Raw genomic sequence first — 25729 nt, forward strand, 5'->3', positions numbered from 1 at the left:
ATTTTATAATCTACCCCAATGTCTCAGATAGAAAGATATAAACCAGGAGCAGAAGTTAGCCATTTGGCCATTCAAGCACCACCATTCAGTGGCTAATGGCTGATCCTCTATCTCAATATCATATTTCTGCTTTCTCCTCATACTGTCTGAAATCTAAAAGCTCATCACTCTCTTGCATTAGTGACTTGGTCTCCACAACGTGGTGTTCCATAGGTTCGATCTCTGCAGCATGGTGAATGCTTTCTTCATGTAGATTCCAGACCCCCAACCCCACATCCTTAGACTCTGTCCCCAGTTTTATCTCCCCAGTCAGGGAAAACATCCTCAGCACATCCAGCCATGGTGAAACATTATACATTTCAATCAGATCCCCTCTTATCCTTCAAAGGCCTGGAGAATGCAGAATGAGGCACGGTAGCTAAATTCACAGGCCTTACAAAGATAGAAAGGGGAAATATGATGTGAGAAAGACTTGAGGATCTTGTTGATGGATATATGTACATTATATGAGTAAGCAAAAATCTTGCAGATGGAACATACCACAGAAATTTGTAAAGTTGTTTACTTTGACAGGAAGAATGATAAAGCAGAGTATTAGTGAAACAAAAGGACTGCAGAATTCTCCGATGCAGTAGGGTTTGGTGTCCTAGTGAATTACTTAGAAAACAATGGTGTGCAGGTACAGCAAGTAACCCGGAGAGCTAATAGGGTGCTGTCCATGAATACAAGAGGATTAAACATAAAGCAAGGATGTTATTCTTAAATTGCACAGGCCATTGGTGAGTCAACATCTCAACACTGTGGACATTTATAGTTTCCTTGTTTTATGGCGGATGTAAATGTATTGGAGGCAATTCAGAGGTGGGTCACTAGATTGATACCTCGAATGGATGGGTTGACTTATGAGGAGATGTTGGACAAACTGGGCTTGTTTGATGGGAATATTATAGAGGGAGCTTTACAGGGTTGTACCTGCAATCATGACATTGAACATGGTTTCATTCAATTTAAAGTTTGAATATAATTGCCGTACAATTATTCTGAAACATCCACACAGTTATGTATCGGAAATCTTTCAATCTAAGGATCATGGAATAGGATGTCCTTCAGTCGTAGGTTCTATATAATCTCAGCATATAGGTTTGGGGCACTTGACTTGGAAATGATGTGGGCCACAGATAAACCTATGCAGGCACCTGCAACACTGCTTGGGTGTCACTGCATAGCTTTATCTGTGGCCCACATCATTTCCAAGACAAGTGCCCCAAACCTTTATGCTGAGATTATATAGAACCTACGACTGAAAGGACATCCTATTCCTGTCATTGAGGTAGTGGTCCATAGGCTGTGTTATGGACCAAACCACATTCCGTTAAAATACAATAAGAAGTTAGCCTAGACCCTCACTTTTTCGTAATTTAAAGGCAAGTGTCAGGTGTTGCATTCTGGATACAATTCGATTGGTCAAACAAACAGTCTTAAAGCAAAACAGGCTTTGTTCATACTCTATAGTTTAAATACAACAGAAGGAAAAAAGAAATTGGATTAACTTCCCTCTATTATAGAGTCATAGAGTCATAGAGATGTACAGCACAGGAACAGACCCTTCGGTCCAACCCGTCCATGCCGACCAGATATCCCAACCAAACCTAGTCCCACCTGCCAGCACCCGGCCCATATCCCTTCAAACCCTTCCTATTTATATACCCATCCACTTCCTTCACAGCTCATTCCATACGTGTACCACCCTCTGGAAAGCTTAACAAATTATTTAACTACTGAACAGTAACTGTTCCAATATAGTAATATCCAGACACACATCCTTGGCAAAAAGCCAATTCAGTAAACTAGTTTGTCTCACAGGCAATCCTTCAGTCCAGGAGGAAGACCATCAAGATAACTCTCTGTGTGTGAGAGAGAGAGAGAGAGAGAGTGAGAACGAGACAGTAGCAGGGAGAGATGTACTGCAGCTTCCAAACCCAGCTTTAAGACCCAAGCAAGAACTGCAGCTGAGAAACTAAAAATCCTGACCCCGACCAGTCAGGCTGCTTCTATTGTTCCAACTTTAATTTAAAAAGGCACGAGGGCCTCACAAGTTGCTTGCTTTATTGGATTTTAAATAGACAGCTCAGTATCTCTCTCATAAAACCTCTCTTTTTAAAATAAACAGGACTAAACACCGCTCTAAAAACCACAGTATCTGTGCATCTGGTAATGTCAATCTCAGAATTGACGGTTCCAGGCTTGCCCCTTGGAATGTAGCTGACAGCACTGTGCAGATCACAAGGCCCAGTGTTTGCTTACCAGTCCATGTTGTTCTGAACCAGCAGCATAAACAGCATTTGAACTTCTAGATTAGGGATGGAGGGTTACCAGGGTTCCCATTCATGGCAAATACACATCCTTGGGCACAGCAGGGAGTTCAGTTAAATTTGCATGTGATTCCATATTCTCAGTTAAATATCTCATCAACTCTCACGTGTGTCAAGCTTTTGCTTAGGTTTCTGAAGAACTGTGACTTTCTGAAACGAGTGGGAGGGTGGTGGGAGTTAATTCATTAAAATATTGTCAAAACGTCAGCTCAAAAGTTGGGACCTGAGTGTTAATTGATTCCATTTGGTGAGATAGAAATCAACATTAGTCTTTTATTTGTTGTTAGAGTTTATTGACATCCTCAGTCACACCCTTCTCATCCCAGTCCCAGTGTCAAAGCTGCTGCTTATTAATATGTGCTCATAAAATAGCCAAGCCCTGTCTCACCTCATCTTAGTATAGACATTGACAAATCTTCAGAATGAGATTGAGCAGACATTAACATTAGGATTTGCTGAGTTTGTTGACACAGCCCCAGGTGTGATACCTGACCCTGGTGAAGCTCCTATCTCTGTTCTCTGACAGAATGAGTCTCTGGAACGTCAATTGCGTGAGATGGAGGAACGTTTCAATTTTGAAACAAGTAATTACCAGGACACAGTTAGCCAGTTGGAGAGCGGTATCCAGAATCTGAAGGAGGAGATGGCCCGGCACCTGCAGGCTTACCAAGACTTGCTCAACGTCAAGCTGGCCCTGGACATTGAGATTGCCACCTACAGGAAGCTGCTGGAAGGAGAGGAGAACAGGTAAGAGCTGCCTGGCACCAGGTTTTACCAAACCACAGACCTCATCAATGGCCAACTGAGCCAAAATCAGACTGTCCATCCCTGCCTCACCCTCTCTCAGCTAGTTAGTGCTGGTGCTAACCTTACTCTCCCCAACCCCTCGGTATCAGGGTCACCGTGGGCGGCACGGTGGTTAGCACTGCTGCCTCACAGCGCCAGAGACCCGGGTTCAATTCCCGACTCAGGCGACTGACTGTGTGGAGTTTGCACATTCTCCCCGTGTCTGCGTGGGTTTCCTCCGGGTGCTCCGGTTTCCTCCCACAGTCCAAAGATGTGCGGGTCAGGTGAATTGGCCATGCTAAATTGCCCATAGTGTTAGGTTAAAGGGGTAAATGTAATGGTATGGGTGGGTGGCGGGTCGGTGTGGACTTGTTGGGCCGAAGGGCCTGTTTCCACACTGTAAGTAATCTAATCTAATCTAATCTAATCTAATCTAAACACGCTGATCCATGAACGTGACATCATTATGGGAACTCATTAATCCTTCAAATGCCTCAACCACAGCCATCTCACTCTGTATTTGTCCTAGGAGTGTTTGTTTTGATGGGAGAGTGCAGAGGGACATTTAGTCTATATATATATCTTGCTATATCTATCTTGAGAGAGTTTGGGGACAGTGACTAGATTAGATTAAATTCCCTGCAGTACAGAAACAGGCCCTTTGCCCTGACCAGTCCACACCAATCTTCCGAAGAGTAACCCACCCAGACCCATTCCTGTACTCCCTACTAATGCGCCTATCACTATGGACAATTTAGCGTGGCCAATTCACCTGACCTGCACATCTTTGGACTATGGGAGGAAAGGGAAATCCTGAAGAAGGGCTTATGCCCGAAACGTCGATTCTCCTGTTCCTTGGATGCTGCCTGACCTGCTGCGCTTTTCCAGCAACACATTTTCAGCTCTGATCTCCAGCATCTGCAGACCTCACTTTCTCCTTGTGTGGGAGAAAACCGGAGTACCCAGAGAATGTGCAAACTCCACACAGACAGTCGCCCGTGGCTGGAATCGAACCTGCGTCCCTGGCACTGTAGTTAGTTTAAACAATTATAGGGAGCACTATTCTCAAATCTAATCCCATGCTGTCACTATCCTGGCAGTATTAATGGGGACCAGGTCAGGAGAATTTTAAGCTCTGGTTTAAAGAGTAGAGAAAGTATCACTTTCAGTTTAAAAGAGTAAAGGGAACTTTACTCTCAGCTTAAAGTTGTAGAAGGAGTTTTACTCTGAATCTAACCTCGTGCTGTAACTGTCCTGGGGAGTGTTTGATGGAGACAGTGTAGAGGGAGCTTTACTCTGTATCTAACCCTGTGCTGTCCCTGTCCTGGGGAGTGTTTGATGGGGACAGTGTAGAGGGAGCTTTACTCTGTATCTAACCTCATGCTGTCCCTGTCCTTGGGAGTGTTTGATGGAGATAGTGTAGAGGGAGCTTTACTCTGTATCTAACCCTGTGCTGTAACTGTCCTGGGAGAGTTTGATGGAGACAGTGTAGAGGGAGCTTTACTCTGTATCTAACCCCGTGCTGTCCCTGTCCTTGGGAGTGTTTGATGGAGATAGTGTAGAGGGAGCTTTACTCTGTATCTAACCCCATGCTGTAACTGTCCTGGGAGTGTTTGATGGAGATAGTGTAGAGGGAACTTTACTCTGTATCTAACCCTGTGCTGTGCCTGTCCTTGGGAGTGTTTGATGGAGACAGTATTGAAGGAGCTTTACTCTGTATCTACCCTTTGCTGTATCTGATAAAAGCTCCTGCATCCCTGACCCTTAATCATGAGCATCATTGCTGTGCTCCAACTCAATCCCATGCTGTCAGTAACCACAGGAAAGATGGCTGTCTGTGTAGAATGAGCTCTGAGAGCAATGACAGAGATTCTCCTTGGGTCTGATAATAGCTGTCTGTTTGTTTACAGGATTTCAATGCCTGTTCAGAGCTTCTCATCTCTGCAAATCAGAGGTAAGTGTGGACACCACAATATTACTTCCATTTTTATAGCACCTTCCACAGAGTAAAACTTTCTCAACAGGTTTGACAGGAGCATTATCAAATGAAAATCTGGCACCCAGCCACATAAGGAGCAGTCTACACTGGTGACTGAAGGGTGAGGAGAGGCGAGGGTATGAAGGGAAGTTCCACACTTGCTCCCTGGTAACTAAAGGCTTAGTCACCAATGGTGGAATCCTTACAATCATCAATCCTGAAGAGATTTGAATTGGAGGAGTGCAACTATCTGCAAGATTTGGGGTGTTAGAGAAGGTTAGAGAGAGAGCAGTGCCAGACGGATTTGAAATTCAAGAAGAATACTAAAACTAAAAGGCCTTGCTGAATCAGGAATGGACATAAACCAATGAGCACCAGGGAAGTGGGGGAGCAGAACTTAATGGAAATTATGACAAATATCAAATTTTTTGTGTCGGTATTTAGCAGGATGTGTAAAGTTCAGCAAGATTTCATGCAAAACAGAAATGTGCACGTGCACATTTCCCTGTTTGAATGTGTCTGTGTGTTAGGCTTAAGTGGATAAAAAGCACAATGTCATTTTTAATGCATTACGTTCCTTCCCTGTCGAGTGAGTGAGAGGCACAGCTGGTTCAATGGTTTCTCTCTAAAAGCATAAACCATAAACTTTTAACTTCAGCAGTAACTCCATTACATATGCAAACTTCTGTATTAAGTTAGCAAGGACCTCTCCTGGAAATGCTTGCTCACTAAGGTAAGTCTTTCAATATGGTGGCTGGTTTCTTCATTGTGTAGGCTGTCATCCTATATCAGGGAAAACCTCTTATTTACATAACCTTCATCTGAGCTATCGGTGTTGGAATCTGCTTCAGTGTTCCCAGCCTGCACGGTTCCTGTGGGAATTTGGAGATAGTGAGGACTGCAGATGCTGGAGAGTCAGAGTAGATAGAGTGCACAGCAGGTCAGGCAGCATCCAAGGAGCAGGAGACATTTCAGGCAGGACCCTGAAGGATTACGACGAGAGATTTGCTCTGCTTTTTCATTCCCGAGATCATTTGTAAACCCTGAGTTGCAGTAATCGTTGATCCTTTCTGTGTTGGTCACAACAAAACTCCGGATCTTATAAAGGGGCTGGCTGCTTTCCAACATGATCGTCACTTTTCAGAAATATTTTATCTTTTGGCTTGAGCACTGGAGACCTGAACTTCGTGTTTAACTCTTGCCTTCACTCTCATTTGATCCTTCAGTTGCACGCATGAGGAGCTCAGGGAAATGTGTGCACCTGGAAAGTGTGAAGATGAACGTAGCTGGAAACTTGCCAGTGACAGAGTGAGGAGTCACTCTAACTGTGATAGAGCTCCTTCTTCCAAGGTGCCTTTGTCAGTTCTTTCTGGCCATATCACTGTTATCATGGTACCCTCCAATCTCTCAATCTCTCCACTTGCCTTTTAGCTCCAGAATTTTCTAAAATAAGATTAAGGTTAGATTACTTACAGTGTGGAAACAGGCCCTTCAGCCCAACAAGTCCACACCGACTCTCCAAAGAGCAACCCGTGCAGACCCATTCCCCTACACCTAACACTACGGGCAATTTAGCATGGCCAATTCACCGAACCTGCACATTTTTGGACTGTGGGAGGAAACCGGAGCAAACCCACGCAGATACGGGGAGAATGTGCAAACTCCACACAGTCAGACGCCTGAGGCGGGAATTGAACCCAGGTCTCTGGCGCTGTGAGGCAGCAGTGCTAACCACTGTGCTACCCCAATTTGATTTGTCAATCAGTCAAACTCAGGTTGTTCATAAATCTATTGAATTCTGAGGTGGTCAATGGGAAGTATTGTCACTTATCACTATTTGAGTGACTCAAAACAAGCGAACATGAGATGGCTGCTTTTGTTGACCTAACATCTAATTACTTGTTAAGTGTTGCGAGGGTTTCTGCCTGTTCCATCCTTACAGACAGTGAGTTCCAGATTCCTATCACATCCCTTCTAAATGTCCTGCCCCTGACCTTAAACTATGCCCCACATCATTGATCCCTCCATCAGGAGGGCAGGTTTTCTCCTGTTTACTCTGTCTCTGCCCCTCATTATTTTATCCATTCTCCTCAATCTCGTCTATTCAAGGTAAACAGTCCCAGTCTGTCCAAACTCTCTTCATAACTGAAACTCTCCAGCCCGGGCAACATCCTGGTAAATCCACCCCCCACCCCCGCCCCCCCCCCCTCCCCGCAGTCCAATCACATCCCTCCCATTGTGTGGATTCCAGAACTGCAAACAGTGCGGCCTAACTAATATTTTATACAGTTCCAGCATCAATTTCCGGCTCTTAAACTCCAATCGTCAACTAAAAAAGGCAAATATACCACGTACCTTCTTAATCACTTTACCCATTTGTCCTGATGACTTAAGGAACTGCCGTACATACACACCAAGGACCTTCTGATTCTTGGTCCTTCCCAGGGTCTACTGCTCATCGTGTATTCCCTTGCCTTGTCTGTCCTTTAGTGAGGAGGATAGCTTTATATCATCCTGACAACTTTTGTATCGCCTCTAAACTTACTGATCAACCCTCCTATGTTCAACTCTGAACCATTGATATAAACCACAAACAGAAAGGTCCCTGACTCTGACTCCTGTGGGACCCCCTTGACATAGGCTTCTAGTTGGAAAAACACCACTCAACCACCACCCTCTGCTTCCTGCCACTCAGCCAATTGTGGATCCAATTTGCCAAATTTCCCGGGATCCCATGGACTCTTACCTTTGCTGTCAATCTCCCACATGGGACCTCTTGAAAAGTCTTGTTGAAGTCCAAGTATATTATATCAAAGAGATCACCTTCATCTATACACCTGGTCACCGCTCTGAAAGATTCCAATGAACGGGTCAGATATAACCTCGCCTTAACCAAACCATGCTGACTGTTCTTGCTTAATCCCTGCTTCTCCAAATGCAGATTCATTCTGTCCCTCAGAATTGCCTCCAATAGTTTCCCCACCACCGAGGTTAGACTGACCGGCCTGTAGTTTTTGTTTATCTCATGCTCCTTTCTTGAATAACGGTTCCACATTGTCTGTCCTTCAGTCCTCCAACACTTCTCCTGTGTCAGGGGATGATTGGAACATTTTTGCGGGTGCCCCTGCTATCTTCTTCCTTTGCCTCACTCTGGGATACCCTAACCTGGGATACCCTCACTTTGGGATACCCTAACCTGGGATACCCTAACCTGGGATACCCTAACCTGAGATACTCTAACCTGGGATACCCTAACCTGGGATTCTCTAACCTGGGATACTCCAACCTGGGATACCCTAACTTGGGATACCCTAACCTGGGATACTCTAACCTGGGATACCCTAACCTGGGATACTCTAACCTGGGATACTCCAACCTGGGATACCCTCACTTTGGGATACTCTAACCTGGGATACTCTAACCTGGGATACCCTAACCTGGGATACCCTAACCTGGGATACTCTAACCTGGGATACCCTAACCTGGGATACCCTAACCTGGGATACTCTAACCTGGGATACCCTAACCTGGGATACCCTAACCTGGGATACTCTAACCTGGGATACTCTAACCTGGGATACCCTAACCTGGGATACTCTAACCTGGGATACTCTAACCTGAGATACCCTAACCTGGGATACCCTAACCTGGGATACATTTCATCCAGCTTTACCTACTTTTAAACCTGTCAGGCCACTCAGAACGTCCTTGCTGTCTATGCTAACTTTCTTAATTAAATCACAGACCTTCTCCCTGATGTCTATACCAATATCATCCCTCTCACAAGTGAACACCAACACAAATTATTCCTTTAGAAACCATCCACATCCTTTGCTCCAAGCGCAAATTACCACTGAGCTCCTTAAAGGGCCCCACTCTTTCCCTTGTTATCCTTTTGCCCTTAATGTAACTATAAAACAACTCGGGATTTTCCTTTTATTTTACATGCCAGTATCCTTTCATATCCCCTTTTAGGCCTCCTGATCTTCCTTTTAAGTTCCTTGCGTACATTCTGTACTCCTACAGAGCGTCTGCTATTTTACAGCCTGTTCATTTAATACAGTCAACTCCCACTTGGCAGCAGCTTCTTGTTGTAAGTAGTTTAGCAACGTCAGGATTGATGTAAATACACGATGTGATTCCGACTGCCTAAATGCTGAAGATCTGCAGAGTTTGAAATATCTTCAATTATCCACAGATCAAGTGGTATCCCTTCATCACTGAACACATAGTCAAAGGATTAAATTCTATTTTAATTGAACAAAGAACTGTCTGTGTTCAAGATGTGATTATATTCTCTAAGCCAGGGTCGGTACGTGTGTAGATGTGCCTTGAGTTAACTTGCAGGGTGACCACAGATGAGAGTGGTGTCCTGCCTGCTATTAGTCCTTGAAGTGCAGATTGAGTCATGAACTGAAATATCTCAGATGCTGAACTGGTCCCAAAGTCTTTTGTAAGGGGGAGAAACAAAGAAGTTAAGTGTGAGTGGAGAAAGCTGTAACATGTCTCGATTCCTCTGCAAGATAACCTCTCCAGATGTCCGTGTTCAATGTCATTCACTCTGTTTGTGAATATCTCTGAACTGTTGGTGTTTCTGGATTCCAATCTGTTTCACGCTCCTCAGTTTCTTGATGACGTGCATGGGTGAACTCCAGGGATGGGGCTCTCCCCAACTTTCTCAAAAATGTCCAGACCAAGTAAACACTAAAGACTCTTCTCTGTCAAGTTCCTGATTTGGAATGTATTCGTTGTGGTCGGTGCATGACTGGGATCACTGAAAGTCTCAACTATCAGAGGTTGTTGGGTCTAAATCTTGGAATTCCCTTCCCAAGAGCATTGCGGGTTTATCTACAGCAGTTCTGGAAGGCAGCTCAGCACTATCTTTTGCTGGGCAACTAGGGATGGGTAATAAATGCTGTCCAAGCCAGCGATATCCACATCCCTCAAGTGAATGAATAAAGCACCTGGGATTTGCATGTAACATTTCTCACTATGCTAATATTAATGAAGCGATCAGTGTCTAATTTGTGAGTGTTTGTTTGTTTGTGTAGAAATCACTTACGTGACTACAATACTGAACAGTTCTGTTGCTATGTGGCACACTCTCCAGTTACAATCCCTGAATGTAACATTTGTTCTAGTGTCTTTGAATGGAACCTGTGCTTAAAAAGTGCCAAGAATTTTCAGTGGCTTGTCACTACTGCGAGGGTAAAATTTTAGATTCATCAGAAAATGGGTAATCCTGAGGTTTGTTCAGGATCCGGACATTTGATAGCGTGCACAGTGATTGCTGCTCTGCTCTCTACCATTTCCCGCCAGGACAGAACTGCTGCCTCACAGCGCCAGAGACCCGGGTTCAATTCCCGCCTCAGGCGACTGACTGTGTGGAGTTTGCACGTTCTCCCCATGTCTGTGTGGGTTTCCTCCGGGTGCTCCGGTTTCCTCCCACAGTCCAAAGATGTGCAGGGTCAGGTGAATTGGCCATGCTAAATTGCCCGTAGTGTTAGGTAAGGGGTAAATGTAGGGGTGTGGGTGGGTTGCGCTTCGGCGGGTCGGTGTGGACTTGTTGGGCCGAAGGGCCTGTTTCCACACTGTAATGTAATCTAATCTAATCTAATTTCCCACAGGGAAGTCATCATCTGTCCTGCCCATCCCGCATTCCGCCCATACACCCTCACCCTGACAGCATTCAACACCTCATCTCATCAATGATTGCCCCTCAAAAGTGTTCTTTAGCCCTTCCCCTTCCACCCCTCCCAACTACTCCCCCAAGGTTCATTCCAAAGGGTGAGTTGGAAGAATGGACATGAGTTTTGGGGATTGTCAGGCCATTAGGAGGGAGGTGCGGAAGTAACCCAGGGGCATCAGGGGCTGGTGGGACAAGGAGATGTGTAGGTGCCCAGGGGATCAGCCCAGTGGGTGTTGGGTCCAGAGGACATGTAGTGTGGGGGGTACTGGTCTGGAGGGATGTCAGGGTGTCAGGCCAACTGTGAGGGGAGCGGAGTGTTGACAGACAGTCTTGTATCTGGGGGAGTCAGTTCCAAAGGGGTCTGGAGTGGGGGGATTGTTGGGACAAGTGTGCTGGGTACCAGTGATCTCAGTTGTGTAAGGGATCAGGAGGGGGCTACTTTAATAGCTATCCAAGAGTTACTAGGTTCTTAATCCTCAACATTTTCCGGATCACTTTTCAGCTTCTGTGAAATGGAACCCCACTGCATTCCCCCTCTACCTGCCACCAAATACCTTGACTTCAATGGATTATTTCAGACAGCTGCAGATGCAGGGGAGCTGCCCATGGGAAAATCCAATTCCAATTGGAGGTCCACTGAAGATGTTACCTAGCAGGGGGATGAAACATCTGGAAAAGAACCTTCCAGCTCAGCGAGCAAACCTACACCCAGAATTCAATTCTCTGGGCAATTGCACCCACAAATCAACTCTCACATGGTCCTGATTCACTGCTCTACCCCAATGATTCTCTGGCCGTCAGAACATCCAGGCCGTTTCCTATCTTTAGGATCCTTTTTGCATCATGGGACCACATTAGCTGCATTCCAGTCCCCTGGGACCCTGCCTGAGCTCAGAAAGGATTTGAAAGTTAATATCAAGGCCCTATAATCTCCTCCCTTGCTTCCCGCAGCAGCCTGGCGTATATCTCATTTGGACCTGTGAAGTTATCCACTTTAAACCCCACTAATACATCTTCATACTGATGTAAATTCTCATCGATTCCTCTTGCTCTGTACAGATTACCACTTAAGTCCATAATGGGCCCTATTCCTTCCCCAGTTATTCTCTTGCCTCTAACTGACTTATAAAGCACCTTTAGATTGTCCTTAGTGTTAACTACCAATGTTTTTCATGGACTCTTGATGCTCTCCTGTTCTTTGTAAGTCTCCCTCCCATTCAATGCTCCATCAGGCCATCCACTGTTCTGAACCCTCGGTAACTGCCGTAATCTTCTTTCATTTTCCCTTATCATACATCCCTTGACATTCAAAGTTTTCTGGACTTTATAGGAATTTATTCACCATGCACTCACACAGACACACACACACACACACACAGACACACACACATACACACACAGACACACACACACATACATGCAGACACACACACACATACACACACAGACACACACACAGACAGACACACACTCACAGACACACACATACACTCAGACATGCACACACACAGACGCGCACACACACAGACACACACTCACACACACACAGACACACACACAGACACACACACACATACACACACACAGACACACACACACATATACACACCAGACACACACACACAATCACACACACACAGACACACACACACACTCTGCCCTCCCCCCCACACACACACACACATACACACACACACAGACACACACACACAATCACACACACACACACACTCCGCCCTCCCCCACACACACAGACACATACACACAGACACACACACATACACACAGACACACACACACATACACACACAGACACAAACACACAGACACACATACACACACAGACACACACACAGACACACACACAGACACACACAGACACACACACACGTACACACAGACAGACACACACACAGACACACACAGACACACAAACAGCCACACACAAACACACATACACGCACATACACACACACATACACACAGACACATGCACACACAGACACACACACAGACACACACACACAAACGCAGAGACACAATACACATATATATATATACACACACACATATACACAGACACATACACACACACACACAAATGCAGAGACACCATACACACATATATACACACACATATACACAGGCACATACACACACACAAACGCAGAGACACCATACACATATATACACACACACAAATATACACAGACACATACACACACACACACACATACACACACACACAAATGCAGAGACCACCATACACACATCTAGCCTGAAGATTTTGTCACTCCGTCAACCAGGTCTCCGTGATAGTAATAATGCCACATACCCATGAGTTAGTCACCCTCAATTCATTGTCCACTTTACTTGCAAGATACCTTGTGTTAAATAAATGCCAGAGCTGAAAATGTGTTGCTGGAAAAGCGCAGCAGGTCAGGCAGCATCCAGGGAACAGGAGAATCGACGTTTCGGGCATAAGCCCTTCTTCAGGAATGAGGAAAGTGTGTCCAGCAGGCTAAGATAAAAGGTAGGGTGGAGGGACTTGGGGGAGGGGCGTTGGAAATGCGATAGGTGGAAGGAGGTCAAGGTGAGGGTGATAGGCCGAAGTGGGGTGGGGGCGGAGAGGTCGGGTAGAAGATTGCAGGTTAGGAAGGCAGTGCTGAGTTCGTGGGATTTGACTGAGACAAGGTGGGGGGAGGGGAAATGAGGAAACTGAGTTCATGCCTTGTGGTTGGAGGGTTCCTAGGCGGAAGATGAGGTGCTCTTCCTCCAACCGTCGTGTTGCCATGGTCTGGCGACGGAGGAGTCCAAGGACCTGCATGTCCTTGGTGGAGTGGGAGGGGGAGTTAAAGTGTTGAGCCACGGGGTGGTTGGGTTGGTTGGTGCGGGTGTCCCAGAGGTGTTCTCTGAAACGTTCCTCAAGTAGGCGGCCTATCTCCCCAATATAGAGGAGGCCACAGCGGGTGCAGCGGATGCAGTAAATGATGTGTGTGGAGGTGCAGGTGAATTTGTGGCGGATATGGAAGTGTCCCTTGGGGCCTTGGAGGGAAGTAAGGGGGGAGGTGTGGGCGCAAGTTTTGCATTTCTTGCGGTTGCAGGGGAAGGTGCCGGGAGTGGAGGTTGGGTTGGTGGGTGGTGTGGACCTGACGAGGGAGTCACAGAGGGAGTGGTCTTTTCGGAACGCTCACGGAGATTTCTCCAGTTTCCTCATTTCCCCTCCCTCCACCTTGTTTCAGTCAAATCCCTCAAACTCAGCACCGCCTTCCTAACCTGCAATCTTCTTCCTGACCCCTCCGCCCCCACCCCCACTCCGGCCTATCACCCTCACCTTGACCTCCCTCCACCTATCGCATTTCCGACGCCCCTCCCCCAAGTCCCTCCTCCCTACCTTTTATCTTAGCCTGCTGGACACACCTTCCTCATTCCTGAAGAAGGGCTTATGCCCGAAACGTCGATTCTCCTGCTCCTTGGATGCTGCCTGACCTGCTGCGCTTTTCCAGCAACACATTTTCAGCTCTGATCTCCAGCATCTGCAGTCCTCACTTTCTCCTTAAATAAATGCCATCCAGCCTTGCCATGTTCCCTTGTGCCTTACCTTCAATGTGTTTGTACTGCCTTATTAGACTGACTTGGTTCTTTGACACTTGTCTGTGCATCAGCCCCAACTATACTTCCGCTCTGTATCCCATCCCCTGACAAATTACTTTAAACTCCCAGCCATCTCCACAAATCACTCCAGCCCACCCTTCCAAACAGTTTTATTCAGACTCCAGTAGTTTCCGTTGATGGACTCAGTTGGAGGACTGTGTACAATTCTAGTTGCCCTGCCACAGGAAGGATATCATTAAATTGGAGAGGGTGCAGAAAAGATTTACCAGGTTGTTGCCGGAACTGGAGGGCTTGAGGCCTGAGGAGAGACTGCATAGGCTGGCACTTTTTCACCGGAGTGTCGGAAGTTGGGGGCTGACCTTATAGCAGTTTATAAAATCACGAGGGACATAGATAGGGTGAATAGCCAATGTCTTTTCCATAAGGTAGGGGAGTCCAAAACTAGGAGGCATTTTTTAAAGTGGGAGGAAAAACATTTTTATAAAGGACTTGAGGGGGCAACGTTTTCACACAGAGGGTGGTCCGTGTGTGGAATAAACTACCAGAGGAAGTGGTAGGTACAGGGACAGTTACATTTAAAAGACATTTGGACAGGTTCATGAGTAGGAGAGGTTTGGAGGGATATGAGCAAAACACAGGCAAGTGGGAGACTGGTTAGTTTGGGAAGCCTGGTCAATGTGGACGAGTTGGTTTGTTTCAGTGCTGTACGACCCGATGAGTCTGAGGTTATGACACAGATTGAGGTCAATGGTTCCTGTCTTCCCAGTATTTCGGTGCAGGAATGTGCTTCAGTGGGATTTGTGATCTTATACAACAATTTGGAGGCAGAGAAATGTCAAGAGTGTGAAGAAATAAATGCCCAAACATGTGCAAACAGCAGGGAGCAGGGTACGATATTATTATTGATATACGGCAGACAATGTATCACTTTGAATTACTGGTCAGAAGCTACCAGAGTTGGCAATTTGAGAGTGCTGAGGGAAGTGTCCTTATTCCAGGGTTGCAGTGGAATGAACTTGGCTCAGGTGGGAGAGGTGAATGTGGGGAGAATCCAAGGAACAACTTTGCCTTCTCAGTGAAACGTAAGTGTTAGCAGGAAGCTGAACTCCAGACTGGGAATGTGAATGAGGTTCAGAGAGATGAGTAAGAGCAGGCGTGGGAAATACACTCAGCGTAAAGGCTGGGAGTAGGAAGCAAAGAAATATCTTGGTGAGGAATCTGGGCAGACACTTGGGCAGACAGGACAGACGTATGGGCCTGAAAACAAGTCGAGGTGCTCAAGGGGAAAAGACAATCTTTTAGTTTTGCTTTTTTTATTTTGTTTTTTACTTTGCAGACAAAAAAAGGGGAGGGCAGGCACAATGGCTCAGTGGTTAGCACTGCTGCCTCACAGCACCAGGGACCCGGGTTTGACTCCAGCCTTTGGAGACTGTGCAACTCCCCACAGACATTCCCCCCGTGTCTGCGTGGGTTTCCTTCGGGTGCTCCGGTTTCCTCCCACAGTCCAAAGATGGGCAGGTTAGGTGAATTCCTGATGAAGAAGGGCTTTTGCCCAAAACATCGATTTCCCTGCTCTTCGGATGTTGTCTGACCTGCTGTGCTTTTCCAGCACCACTCTAATCTCGACTCTGGTTTCCAGCATCTGCAGTCCTTGTTTTTACCAGGTTAGGTGGATTGGCCGTGCTAAATTGCCCATAGTGTTAGATGCATTAGTCAGGGGTAAATGTAGAGTAATAGGGGAATGGGTTTGGGTGGGATACTCTTCAGAGGGTCAGTGTGGACTTGTTGGGCCGAAGGGCCTGTTTCCACACTGTAGGGATTCTATGATTGTACCAGAGGAGTAGGAAGATTTAGAGGTAAGAGCTACATCACACCAGGGTAAGTTTGTAAAGAGTAAGTGGTGAAGATGTGGCCCTGAAGGGGAATTGTAACATCATGCTTCAGTCAGTTCTTTATTAAGGCTGAAATCTCAGTGTTATTACCAATCAGTGAGAGAGCTGAGTAACAAGTTACTCTGTGAACCCCTCCTCTAACCACCTCCCCTCCCAAACCAGCCCCCACCAAACGCTCAAACTCTTCCCTTGCTCCTGCTTCTGAGAAGCTTCATGGAGTATGTTCCTTGTCTCAGTTTGGAAGATGTCAATGACCTGTGTGTACTGTTCCCACAGAGACAAGCCTGGAATCTAAAGGCTCCACGGACATTCAGGCCAGAAGGAATATTCTGATAAAAACAGTGGAAACAAGGGATGGACAGGTTAGTAACGCTGAGGAAACACTCTGTAGACATACAACTGGCATTGTCTACTTGGTAGGCCACACCTCTGTCCAGTGCTGGCCCAGCAACCAATCCACGCCAATCCAAGCCAATCCTGAACCCAATCCCACAGCCAGTCCCACAGCTTAATCTAGAGTGCTGAGGCTTGTACTGCCAGGCATGAAGTCCAACACTGACACAGGCTTTTTCACGTATTAGTCTGTGCTAAACCTAAAAACCTGACCTTCCAAAATCCCTGTAAACCCAAAAGTAACATCTTCACAAACACAATATTTCACAAACTGAAAGCAAGTTGAAAGACTTGAATTTCGAGAGCACCTCTCCTGATCTCTGGTCCAAAGTCCTGCACAGTCAGTGGAGTATTTTTGTAATCATTATTCACTGTAAGAAATACTGCAACCAATGTGCACAGAAAAAGATCCCACTAAGGGTTTGGTGAAACAAACAAGGCAGTTTTAATGATTTCTAGTTGAGGGATACTTATTGGATGGGAAATAGGGGGGAATCTATCCAGCTCTTTTTGTTAATCGTGGCTGTGGGATCATTTACACCGACCTGAGAGGGTACAGAGGATATTACTTCAGCACCAGCATGTCCAACTGCCCTGGACTCCACCTGTTTGGCCCCAGCTACAAAAACTCGTTCAAGGCAGACAGACAAACCCTATACTGTCCAAAGCTGTGGACCTCGTTGTGTGGCAGGGCTGACACTAGGAGACTCTCTTATTGCTGAGAAAGCCCATTTCCGTTCTGTTCACCATCATAGGTGCAGCCTGTGGTTTGATTTTGCCGATTAAAAGACAGTTTTCTTGATGAAAAAAGACTTGAGATGACATTTAAATCTAATATTTAGGAAAATGTCATCCCCTGATTTACTTTTTTTTCTGTCTCTCCGCAGGTAATCAATGAGACCAGTGCAGAACGCAAGGAGATGCCATGAGGGGATTAGGTCTGGCCTAGTGGAGTGAGCAGCCTCGTGGTAAATGTAGAGTGGGCTGCTGTAGCCGTTTCTGGAGTAGGTAACAGAAAGTAGGAAGTGGGATCCTGGGATAGTGTAGCACTTCGACAGTAAAAGTGGACAAAACTTCATTAAGATACACATTTAACAAACTTAAGCTTGAAAAGTATTGTATTTACAACTATGAGGAAGTTGACTTGACTTAACTTGGGGTGGTTTAGATGGAATCTCTAGTATTGTAACAGTCAGCGTTTCAAGTTTCTTCTCATCCTTAACAATTGTAAACAGCTCGATTTACCTGAATATTGTGTTTGCTACTGGCATTACTTTAGAATTTTGATTTTTAAAAATGAGAAAAGACCCTCAGTCCCAGTACCACACAGTGACTGAGGTGAAGTCCTGTACACAGAGTGAGGGAATACTCACCATCTCCTTTTTCGATATATAATTAAAGTTTTAACTTTTGATTTTTAGATTAGATTAGATTAGATTACATTACAGCGTGGAAACAGGCCCTTCGGCCCAACAAGTCCACACCGACCCGCCGAAGCGCAACCCACCCATGCCCCTACATTTACCCCTTACCTAACACTACGGGCAATTTAGCATGGCCAATTCACCTGACCTGCACATCTTTGGACTGTGGGAGGAAACCGGAGCACCCGGAGGAAACCCACGCAGACACGGGGAGAACGTGCAAACTCCACACATCCAGCCTCTCACTGGTTAAATAGTAGGATTAACAAACCAGCACCCTTCACTATCCGGTGATAGTTTGGGACCAAGCTTATGTGCAAGAACAACAGACAGCAGCACAAATTAATTCTGACAACTGAATCTCCTACTCGGATCAAATTGATGTCTGCATGTGACAGCACCTTTTTTCACTAAACACTGAGTTTTTTTTTCCGAACTTGCGTGACTCCAGTAATAAGCTAACTGCCTTCTGTGTGAAGCCTCTTTGTGGCTGTCTTTTGTGCTCACTGCCTCTGTCTAAAAAGCTCTTTGCTTTTTCTAATGCAAAGGTAACAATAAAAGGCTTTTAAATCATTGGAGTTTTTCAATTCATCAGCTAACTGCGTATCTGGGTCGGATTGATTATGGGTGACTATTTTGGGTTCATGGATTCTTGGATTCATTGGTTTAATTCCTGATCTCCCTCAATTGCAGTGCTCAGGTTTGTACTCAGAGAAACTGCCTCACCCTATCACATTTCCAATTACAGATAACATTTCTCACCTATAAATAACGTCAACTTATTTATTCCTGAGGAAATGCTGTTGGTTACTGATGGATCTGTTAAGGGTGTTGTTTTTCAGTGGCTCCCTCAGAGTTCCATGTTGGACAATCTCTCTCAAAACTGGCTTTCTCCCTGATAGTGTTACAGCTTTTTGTCCTGTCTCTGTCGATTGGTCTCTGGTCTTTCTCTTCCATATTGCCTTGCTAAGTCTTTCTGTCTGGACTCTTATCCAATGAATTCTTATCCCTCTCTGTCTCCAATCATCTTCAAACCTGTGCTGATCATTCCCTGATCAGGTCTCCCTTGACCAATCTGCCGAACATGAAGCTCCTTAAACCCACTGTTGTTCAATTCCCTACTCCCAAGTCTTTCAAGTTGCTTTTCCGTTTACATTTGGTTTTTCCCTTCCTACAGCAAACATGTTTGCACTGTGGTATGTTTGATAACGTTTAATAGAATCTTCCATAATCCCACTACTTCTGTTTAAATTATGCCCTGTTTCTAGGTTTATCCCACTTTATTAAAAATGTCTCTTGGTGGTATAATAGTTAAATGGTAAAACCTTTCTTAACAGCCTAATGCTCATCGAATCATTGAATCCTTACAGTGTGGAAGCAACCCATTGAGTCCACGCCAACCCTCTGAAAACCATCCCATCCAGACCCATACCTTGACCCTATCCTTGTAACCCTGCATTTCCCATGGCTAATCCACCTTGCCTGCACAGCCCATTTAACAACTCAAATTCACAAAGGTAGTTCCTCTTTGTGGCCTGGCTAGTTTGAGGTTATACCCAATTTGTACCACATACCATTTCTAGTACCATATCTGCGGATTTATAAATCCTCTACCACTTTGGTCTGTCGGTGTGTTTCATTGCTCAGTGCTGCAATGTTTAAAACTGACCAGGTATTTGTTAAAGTGCAATGTAAGATTAGGGAGTGGTGGTGAATTCTTTGTGATGTTGGTATGTCAAATCACAAACTGCTTTCTCTAGATCACTTTAATCATTAATAACGCAACTAGCTGAATATGTATTAAAAACTGATGTAGACCTTGCCTCCAGCAAGTCACATTCCATGAGTGCAGATTATGATATCCACCATAACAAAACTCTGGTGCGGCCGCACTTGGAGTATTGTGTACAGTTCTGGTCACCGCATTATAGGAGGATGTGGAAGCTTTGGAAAGGGTTCATGGGGGATTTACTAGGATGTTGTCTGGTATAGAGGGAAGGTCTTACGAGGAAAGGCTGAGGGACTTGTGGCTGTTTTCGTTAGAGAGAAGAAGGTGACTTAATAGAGACATATAAGATAATCAGAGGGTTAGATAGAGTGGACAGGGAGAGCCTTTTTCCAAGTATGGTGACGGCGAGCACGAGGGGGCACAGCTTTAAATTGAGGGGTGATAGATATAAGACAGATGTCAGAGGTAGTTTCTTTACTCAGGGAGTAGTAAGGGTATGGAATGCTTTGCCTGCAACGGTAGTAGATTCGCCAACTTTAAGTACATTTAAGTCGCCATTAGACAAACATATGGACGTACATGGAATAGTGTAGGTGGGACGGGCTTCAGATTGGTATGACAGGTCGGCGCAACATCGAGGGCCGAAGGGCCTGTACTGCACTGAAATGTTCTATGTTCTATATTCTATAACATAAGAAACAAGGCATGGGAAATGTGGTATTGAACGATCCAACCGATGTAAATTACAGCTGAGTATTGCATACAATTATCACATTCACAAACACAACTGTCAGGCCCACGTTAAGCTATCCTGTTCCAAACAGCAGCACACTTCCATCAATGTCGAAGAGTGTGTTGCTGGAAAAGCGCAGCCATTCAGGCAGCATCCGAGGAGCAGGAGAATTGATGTTTCAGACATAAACCCATCGATTCTCCTGTCTTGGTCAAGGGTTTATGCCTGAAACGTCGGCTCTCCTGCTCCTCGGATGCTGCCTGACCTGCTGTGCTTTTCCAGCACCACACTCTTTGACTCTGACTCTCCAGGATCTGCAGTGCTCACTTCCGTCAATGTGCCATGTCTCATACTCCCCAGCAAACTGACATCTGATACATTAATATCCTAAATGCACATGCTATGTCACAGTTAGAATACCATTGGTGAGGTGATCATGACATGTGACTTAACAAGGTTGAGTCCGAAACTAGAGGGCATAGGCTTCAGGTGAGAAGAAAAAGGGACCCAAAGGGGCAACGTTTTCACACAGAGGGTGTATGGAATGAGCTGCCAGAAGAGGTAGTAAGGCTAGTACAATTACAGCATTTAAAAGGTTTCTGGATGGGGACATGAATTGGAAGGGTTTAGAAGTAGATGGGGTCAAATGGGACTAGATTAGTTTAGGATATCTAATCAGCATGGACGGGTTGGACTGAAGGGTCTGTTTCTGTGCTGTACATCTCTATGACTCGATAAGATCAGCTTCATTTCAAGTAAATAAAATTATCCAGCTGTCTTTGGGGAGTCCACAATTTGTAATGATGTGGAGATGCCGGTGTTGGACTGAGGTGGACAAAGTTAAAAATCACCCAACACCAGGTTATAGTCCAACAGATTTATTTGGAAGCGCTAGCTTTTGGTGGACTATGGCCTGGTGTTGTGTGACGTTTAACTTTGTACACAATCTGTAAGGTCTTCCCTTCACAGAGTGCCTTCACACAGAAAGAATTACTCAACAAGGTGCAGTTAGGATTCTGTTCCAAATCTTAAAATATTTCTCCATTGCCAGTTGCAATGAAACACTCACAGTGCCAGGGACCCGGGTTCAATTCCCGCCTCAGGTGACTGACTGTGTGGAGTTTGCACGTTCTCCCCGTGTCTGCGTGGGTTTCCTCCGGGTGCTCCGGTTTCCTCCCACAGTCCAAAGATGTGCAGGTGAATTGGCCGTGTTAAATTGCCCGTAGTGTTAGGTGCAGGGGTAATTGTAGGGGAATGGGTCTGGGCGGGTTGGGCTTTGGCGGGTCGGCGTGGACTTGCTGGGCTCAAGGACCTGTTTCCACACTGTAAGTAATCTAATCTAAACTCACAACTAAGGGACTCTTGTGCAGTGGTAGTGTCCCAGGAGGCACGAGTTCAAGTCCCACCCATTCCAGGGGTGTGTAATAACATTTCTGAACAAGTTGATTTGAAATGATCAACATTCAAAGCTGGCTCAGTTCAGTGGAAGGGGAGTGCATGTTTCTGTTGGCCAGGGTGGTGGTGGTGGGGGGGGGGGAGGCGGGGAGCCTTTGTGAAATGAGTTTATAGCAGACCATTCCACAGTACTGCCCTTTGACGAGCATGAAAGTTCATTGGAATGTCTCCTCTTCCTGGCAGTAACATCGAAGAGCAAGAGCCAGCTCCCAGTTCCACATCAGCACAAATAAACATTCAGCACAGACTGGAAAAGCAGAAACTATACCAATACTCAGCCAGCTGTAGAAATGGAAATGGACTTAGCAGCTTGAGTTAATGTTGTCTAATCAGCTCCGATGCAGAGTCACCACTGTGAAACATTAACTCCATTTATCTCTCAACAGATGTCTCCTGACCTGCTGAATATTTCCATCTTTATTCTGAGCTTTATATATTACACGGGAATTCCACACTAATTCCAAATTGAACCCATTTGAAACCATCCAACTAAGGTGTGTTTCATTCACAAAATGGTCCTGCAGTTAAACAGTGAAATCAGTGATCCCAGCCGTGTCATCAGCATCACAATTTTACGATGGAGCAGGAGGGAGAGAAGATTCAGGCCCTCAAGCCTGTTCTAGCATTCAATGAGATTGTGGCAGATCTGAATTTAACTCCAGTTTTCTGCCTTTGTAAAAGGATGACAATATTAATCCTGGATAGGAAAGGTTTAGAAGGATATGGGCTGAAAATGTGTTGCTGATTCCTGAAGAAGGGCTTATGCCCGAAACGTCGATTCTCCTGTTCCCTGGATGCTGCCTGACCTGCTGCGCTTTTCCAGCAACACATTTTCAGCTCTGATCTCCAGCATCTGCAGCCCTCACTTTCTCCTCCTTAGAAGGATATGGACCAAGTGCAGGGAAATGGGGTTAGAGTGGGTGGACATTTTGGCCAACATAGACCAGTTTGGGTCAAAGGGCCTGTCTCTGTGCTGTCGGACTCTATAACTCAACACAAACCTAGTGACCTTATTTTTGAATTTTATACTTGAACTTCACATTTAATGGTTTTCTTCAGTTTTCTGTGGGATGTGAGTGTGACTGGCTGGATCAATGTTTATTGCCCTGGACAAGGTGGTGGTGAACTGTCTCCTTGCACCACTGCATTGTGGGTACACAGAGATTGAGCCATTAGGGAGGGACTTCCAGCACTTGGACCCAATGGCAGTGGAGAAACAACGATGTATTTCCTTGTCAGGAGAAAGTATCTGATGTTCACTCCTCCTTGTGTGAAGAAAGCCTTCCTGATGTCACTCCAAATGATTTAACTCGAACTTTAAGCTTAAACCACCTTGTTCTGGAGTCTATGTTGTGAGATTTCTCTCCATTTAAATTATCTCAGAACCTTAAACAGTTCAATTAGTTCAACCCTTAAACATTAATCGTCATCTGTGTGCAGCCATGGCCAAAAGGTTATGACATTGGGTCAGTCTTCCACTGGCGTCTCCTGTCTATAGTTAAATCCAATACTTCTTGTCCTGCCTGGTTTGAAACGGTGCGTGCGGAGTTAATGGGGAATGAGTCACATGGATCCTGTCCATCACCTACCTGTATCGCATCCTGGCCTGGTTTCTTGGCCAGGCTTGCTACTGCCTGCCAGGGGCTGGAGAAGGTGGCAGGTGCCAAGTCAACCTCATGTGTTATGGAACTTGTGCCCATGCTGTTGGTGTCATTCTTACCCAGATGGTAGTCATCAGGCCAAGCGTGTTAACTAGCTCCCAACCTTTAACAGGCAAAGGACTAACGGCTCTGTGTGTATCACTGTGGTGCCAGCTCTGGTCCTTTCTCACCTGAGCACAGGGATGGAGGAGCTTTGTCTAAAATAGTTCAACAGATTGTAGCGGTAACAACTTGTTGTGAGAATAAAATCTGTGCCAAAGAATTGGTAAGGAGCGAAAGAATAACATTTATCCGTTTGAGCAACTGAAGCCTGTCTGAATAAAAAAAACTTCTCTATTGGTCAAGATTAGAGTGGTGCTGGAAAAGCACAGCAGCGTCCGAGGAGCAGGAAAATCGATGTTCCGGGCAAAAGCAATGAAGGGATTTTCCTGCTCCTCGGATGCTGCTGTGCTTTTCCAGCACCACTCTAAGCTAGACTCTGATCTCCAGCATTTGCAGGCCTCACTTTCGCCTCTTCTCTGTTGGTGCCCTACCTCCATGTAGCAGCTGGTGATGAAGCCTGGCTTCTAAGGCTTCCGACCTAGTGTCAGCTCCCAGACGGCACTGTTCGACCGTCCATTTGTCACAGTGTTTGGGCCATTCCTACAGCCCCTGACAACATAGTGGAACCCAGGCCCTTATTCTCCCTTCCAACCCTCCTCCCTGCTCCTGCATGGTGGCTTTAATGTTTGAAGGTAACATCTGGAAATAGGAACTGAGCCCATGCTCACCTTGGGTAATCTACAGGAGAAAGTGAGGATGGCAGATGCTGGATGATGTATAACCCACTATCACCCTCCCTATTCAATCGCAGACTCCACCAATCAGGGTGTCTGAAGTATTTTCTTGCTCCCAAAGGAAATTCTGCAAAATCTTTGAACGCCTGTTCAACCATCTAAATTATGTTGGGCACTGGCAACCAATTGCCTCCTTTGACCAGGAACTACAGTGTCTGCAGCTGGAACAGCCACAAGACCCAGTTCTTGCAGCCATTGTCAAAATGACCTCACCACTGGAGGCCTTTCTGCCCGTCAAGCCTGTGCTGGTCCAAGCTCTTCAATTCAAGCTGCCCATCCACAGCCCACTTCCTTTCTTATTCCCTGTGCCTTTTCATATCCTCCCTGCTGATCTAAGTCCCTTTTATATGCTGAGGTAAAGTTGGTGATCAGTACAGAAAACAGTCCAATTTTCCATCCATTGAAAGTGAGGTGAAAATTGGGAGCTATCTATAATAGATATCCTGCTCTCCACTTTAATTCATCACCCAGGTGGGAAACTGAAAACCTACCTAATTCTCTGCTTTGAAAGACAGACTTGGTGCATTTCCTAAAGTTTTCGTTACCTGAGGCTGGGAGAAAGTGAGGACTGAAGATGCTGGAGGTCAGAGTCAAGAGTGTGTTGCTGGAAGAGCGCAGCAGGTCAGGCAGCATCCGAGGAGCAGGAGAATCGACGTTTCGGGCATAAGCCCTTCATCAGGAATGTTGCAGGGGAAAGGGGGCTGAGAGATAAATGGGGTGGGGGGAGGGTAGGTGGGATGGCGATAGGTGGGCGAAGATAGGAGGTGATGGTGAAAGGTCAGTGGGAAGTGTGGTGCAGGTGGGTGGGAAGGTAAGTCAGGTGCCCAGTCTGCACCGTCTAGTTGCTGATGCATGAGCCAATGGATCCCATCTTTTACACCCTCAGCTCTCAAAGCAGTTTGGAATTCTGAGAGCCTCGATTAGATTCCATGCTAATCGTTTGTACAGCAGGGGAGGGGAGGGAGCTCGAATCCCGGGCTTTCAATCCCGGCATCATCTAGTGAGTCCTCATTGGCTGCTTCCCACAGCTATCGCTGACCAGACCTGACCACCATACCTCAGGGAGAGTCCAAACGTTGAGTCAAAGAGTCATTCAGCACAGAAAAGGCCCTACAGCCCATCAAGTCTGCACTATCTTGCACTGAGAACCTTAGAAATCTACATGA

At 45.8% G+C, this 25729-nt stretch overlaps 1 protein-coding gene across 1 annotated transcript in view; it reads left to right on the forward strand.

The window, feature by feature from the left end:
- The window catches only part of gfap (glial fibrillary acidic protein), a 98390-nt gene extending 80247 nt beyond the window's left edge, over positions 1-18143 (forward strand). Inside the window, exons 7-10 of the mRNA XM_087977665.1 lie at positions 2899-3119; positions 5069-5112; positions 16609-16694; positions 17613-18143. Of these exons, the coding sequence (XP_087833791.1) occupies positions 2899-3119; positions 5069-5112; positions 16609-16694; positions 17613-17654 (393 nt within the window). The 3' untranslated portion in view covers positions 17655-18143. The remainder of the gene's footprint in view (positions 1-2898; positions 3120-5068; positions 5113-16608; positions 16695-17612) is intronic.
- The last annotated feature ends 7586 nt before the right edge of the window (positions 18144-25729 follow it).

Source organism: Chiloscyllium plagiosum, unplaced genomic scaffold, assembly GCF_037043375.1.
Source record: "Chiloscyllium plagiosum isolate Xiang-an unplaced genomic scaffold, Cpla_swu_hap1 HiC_scaffold_32, whole genome shotgun sequence".
NCBI lineage: Eukaryota > Metazoa > Chordata > Chondrichthyes > Orectolobiformes > Hemiscylliidae > Chiloscyllium > Chiloscyllium plagiosum.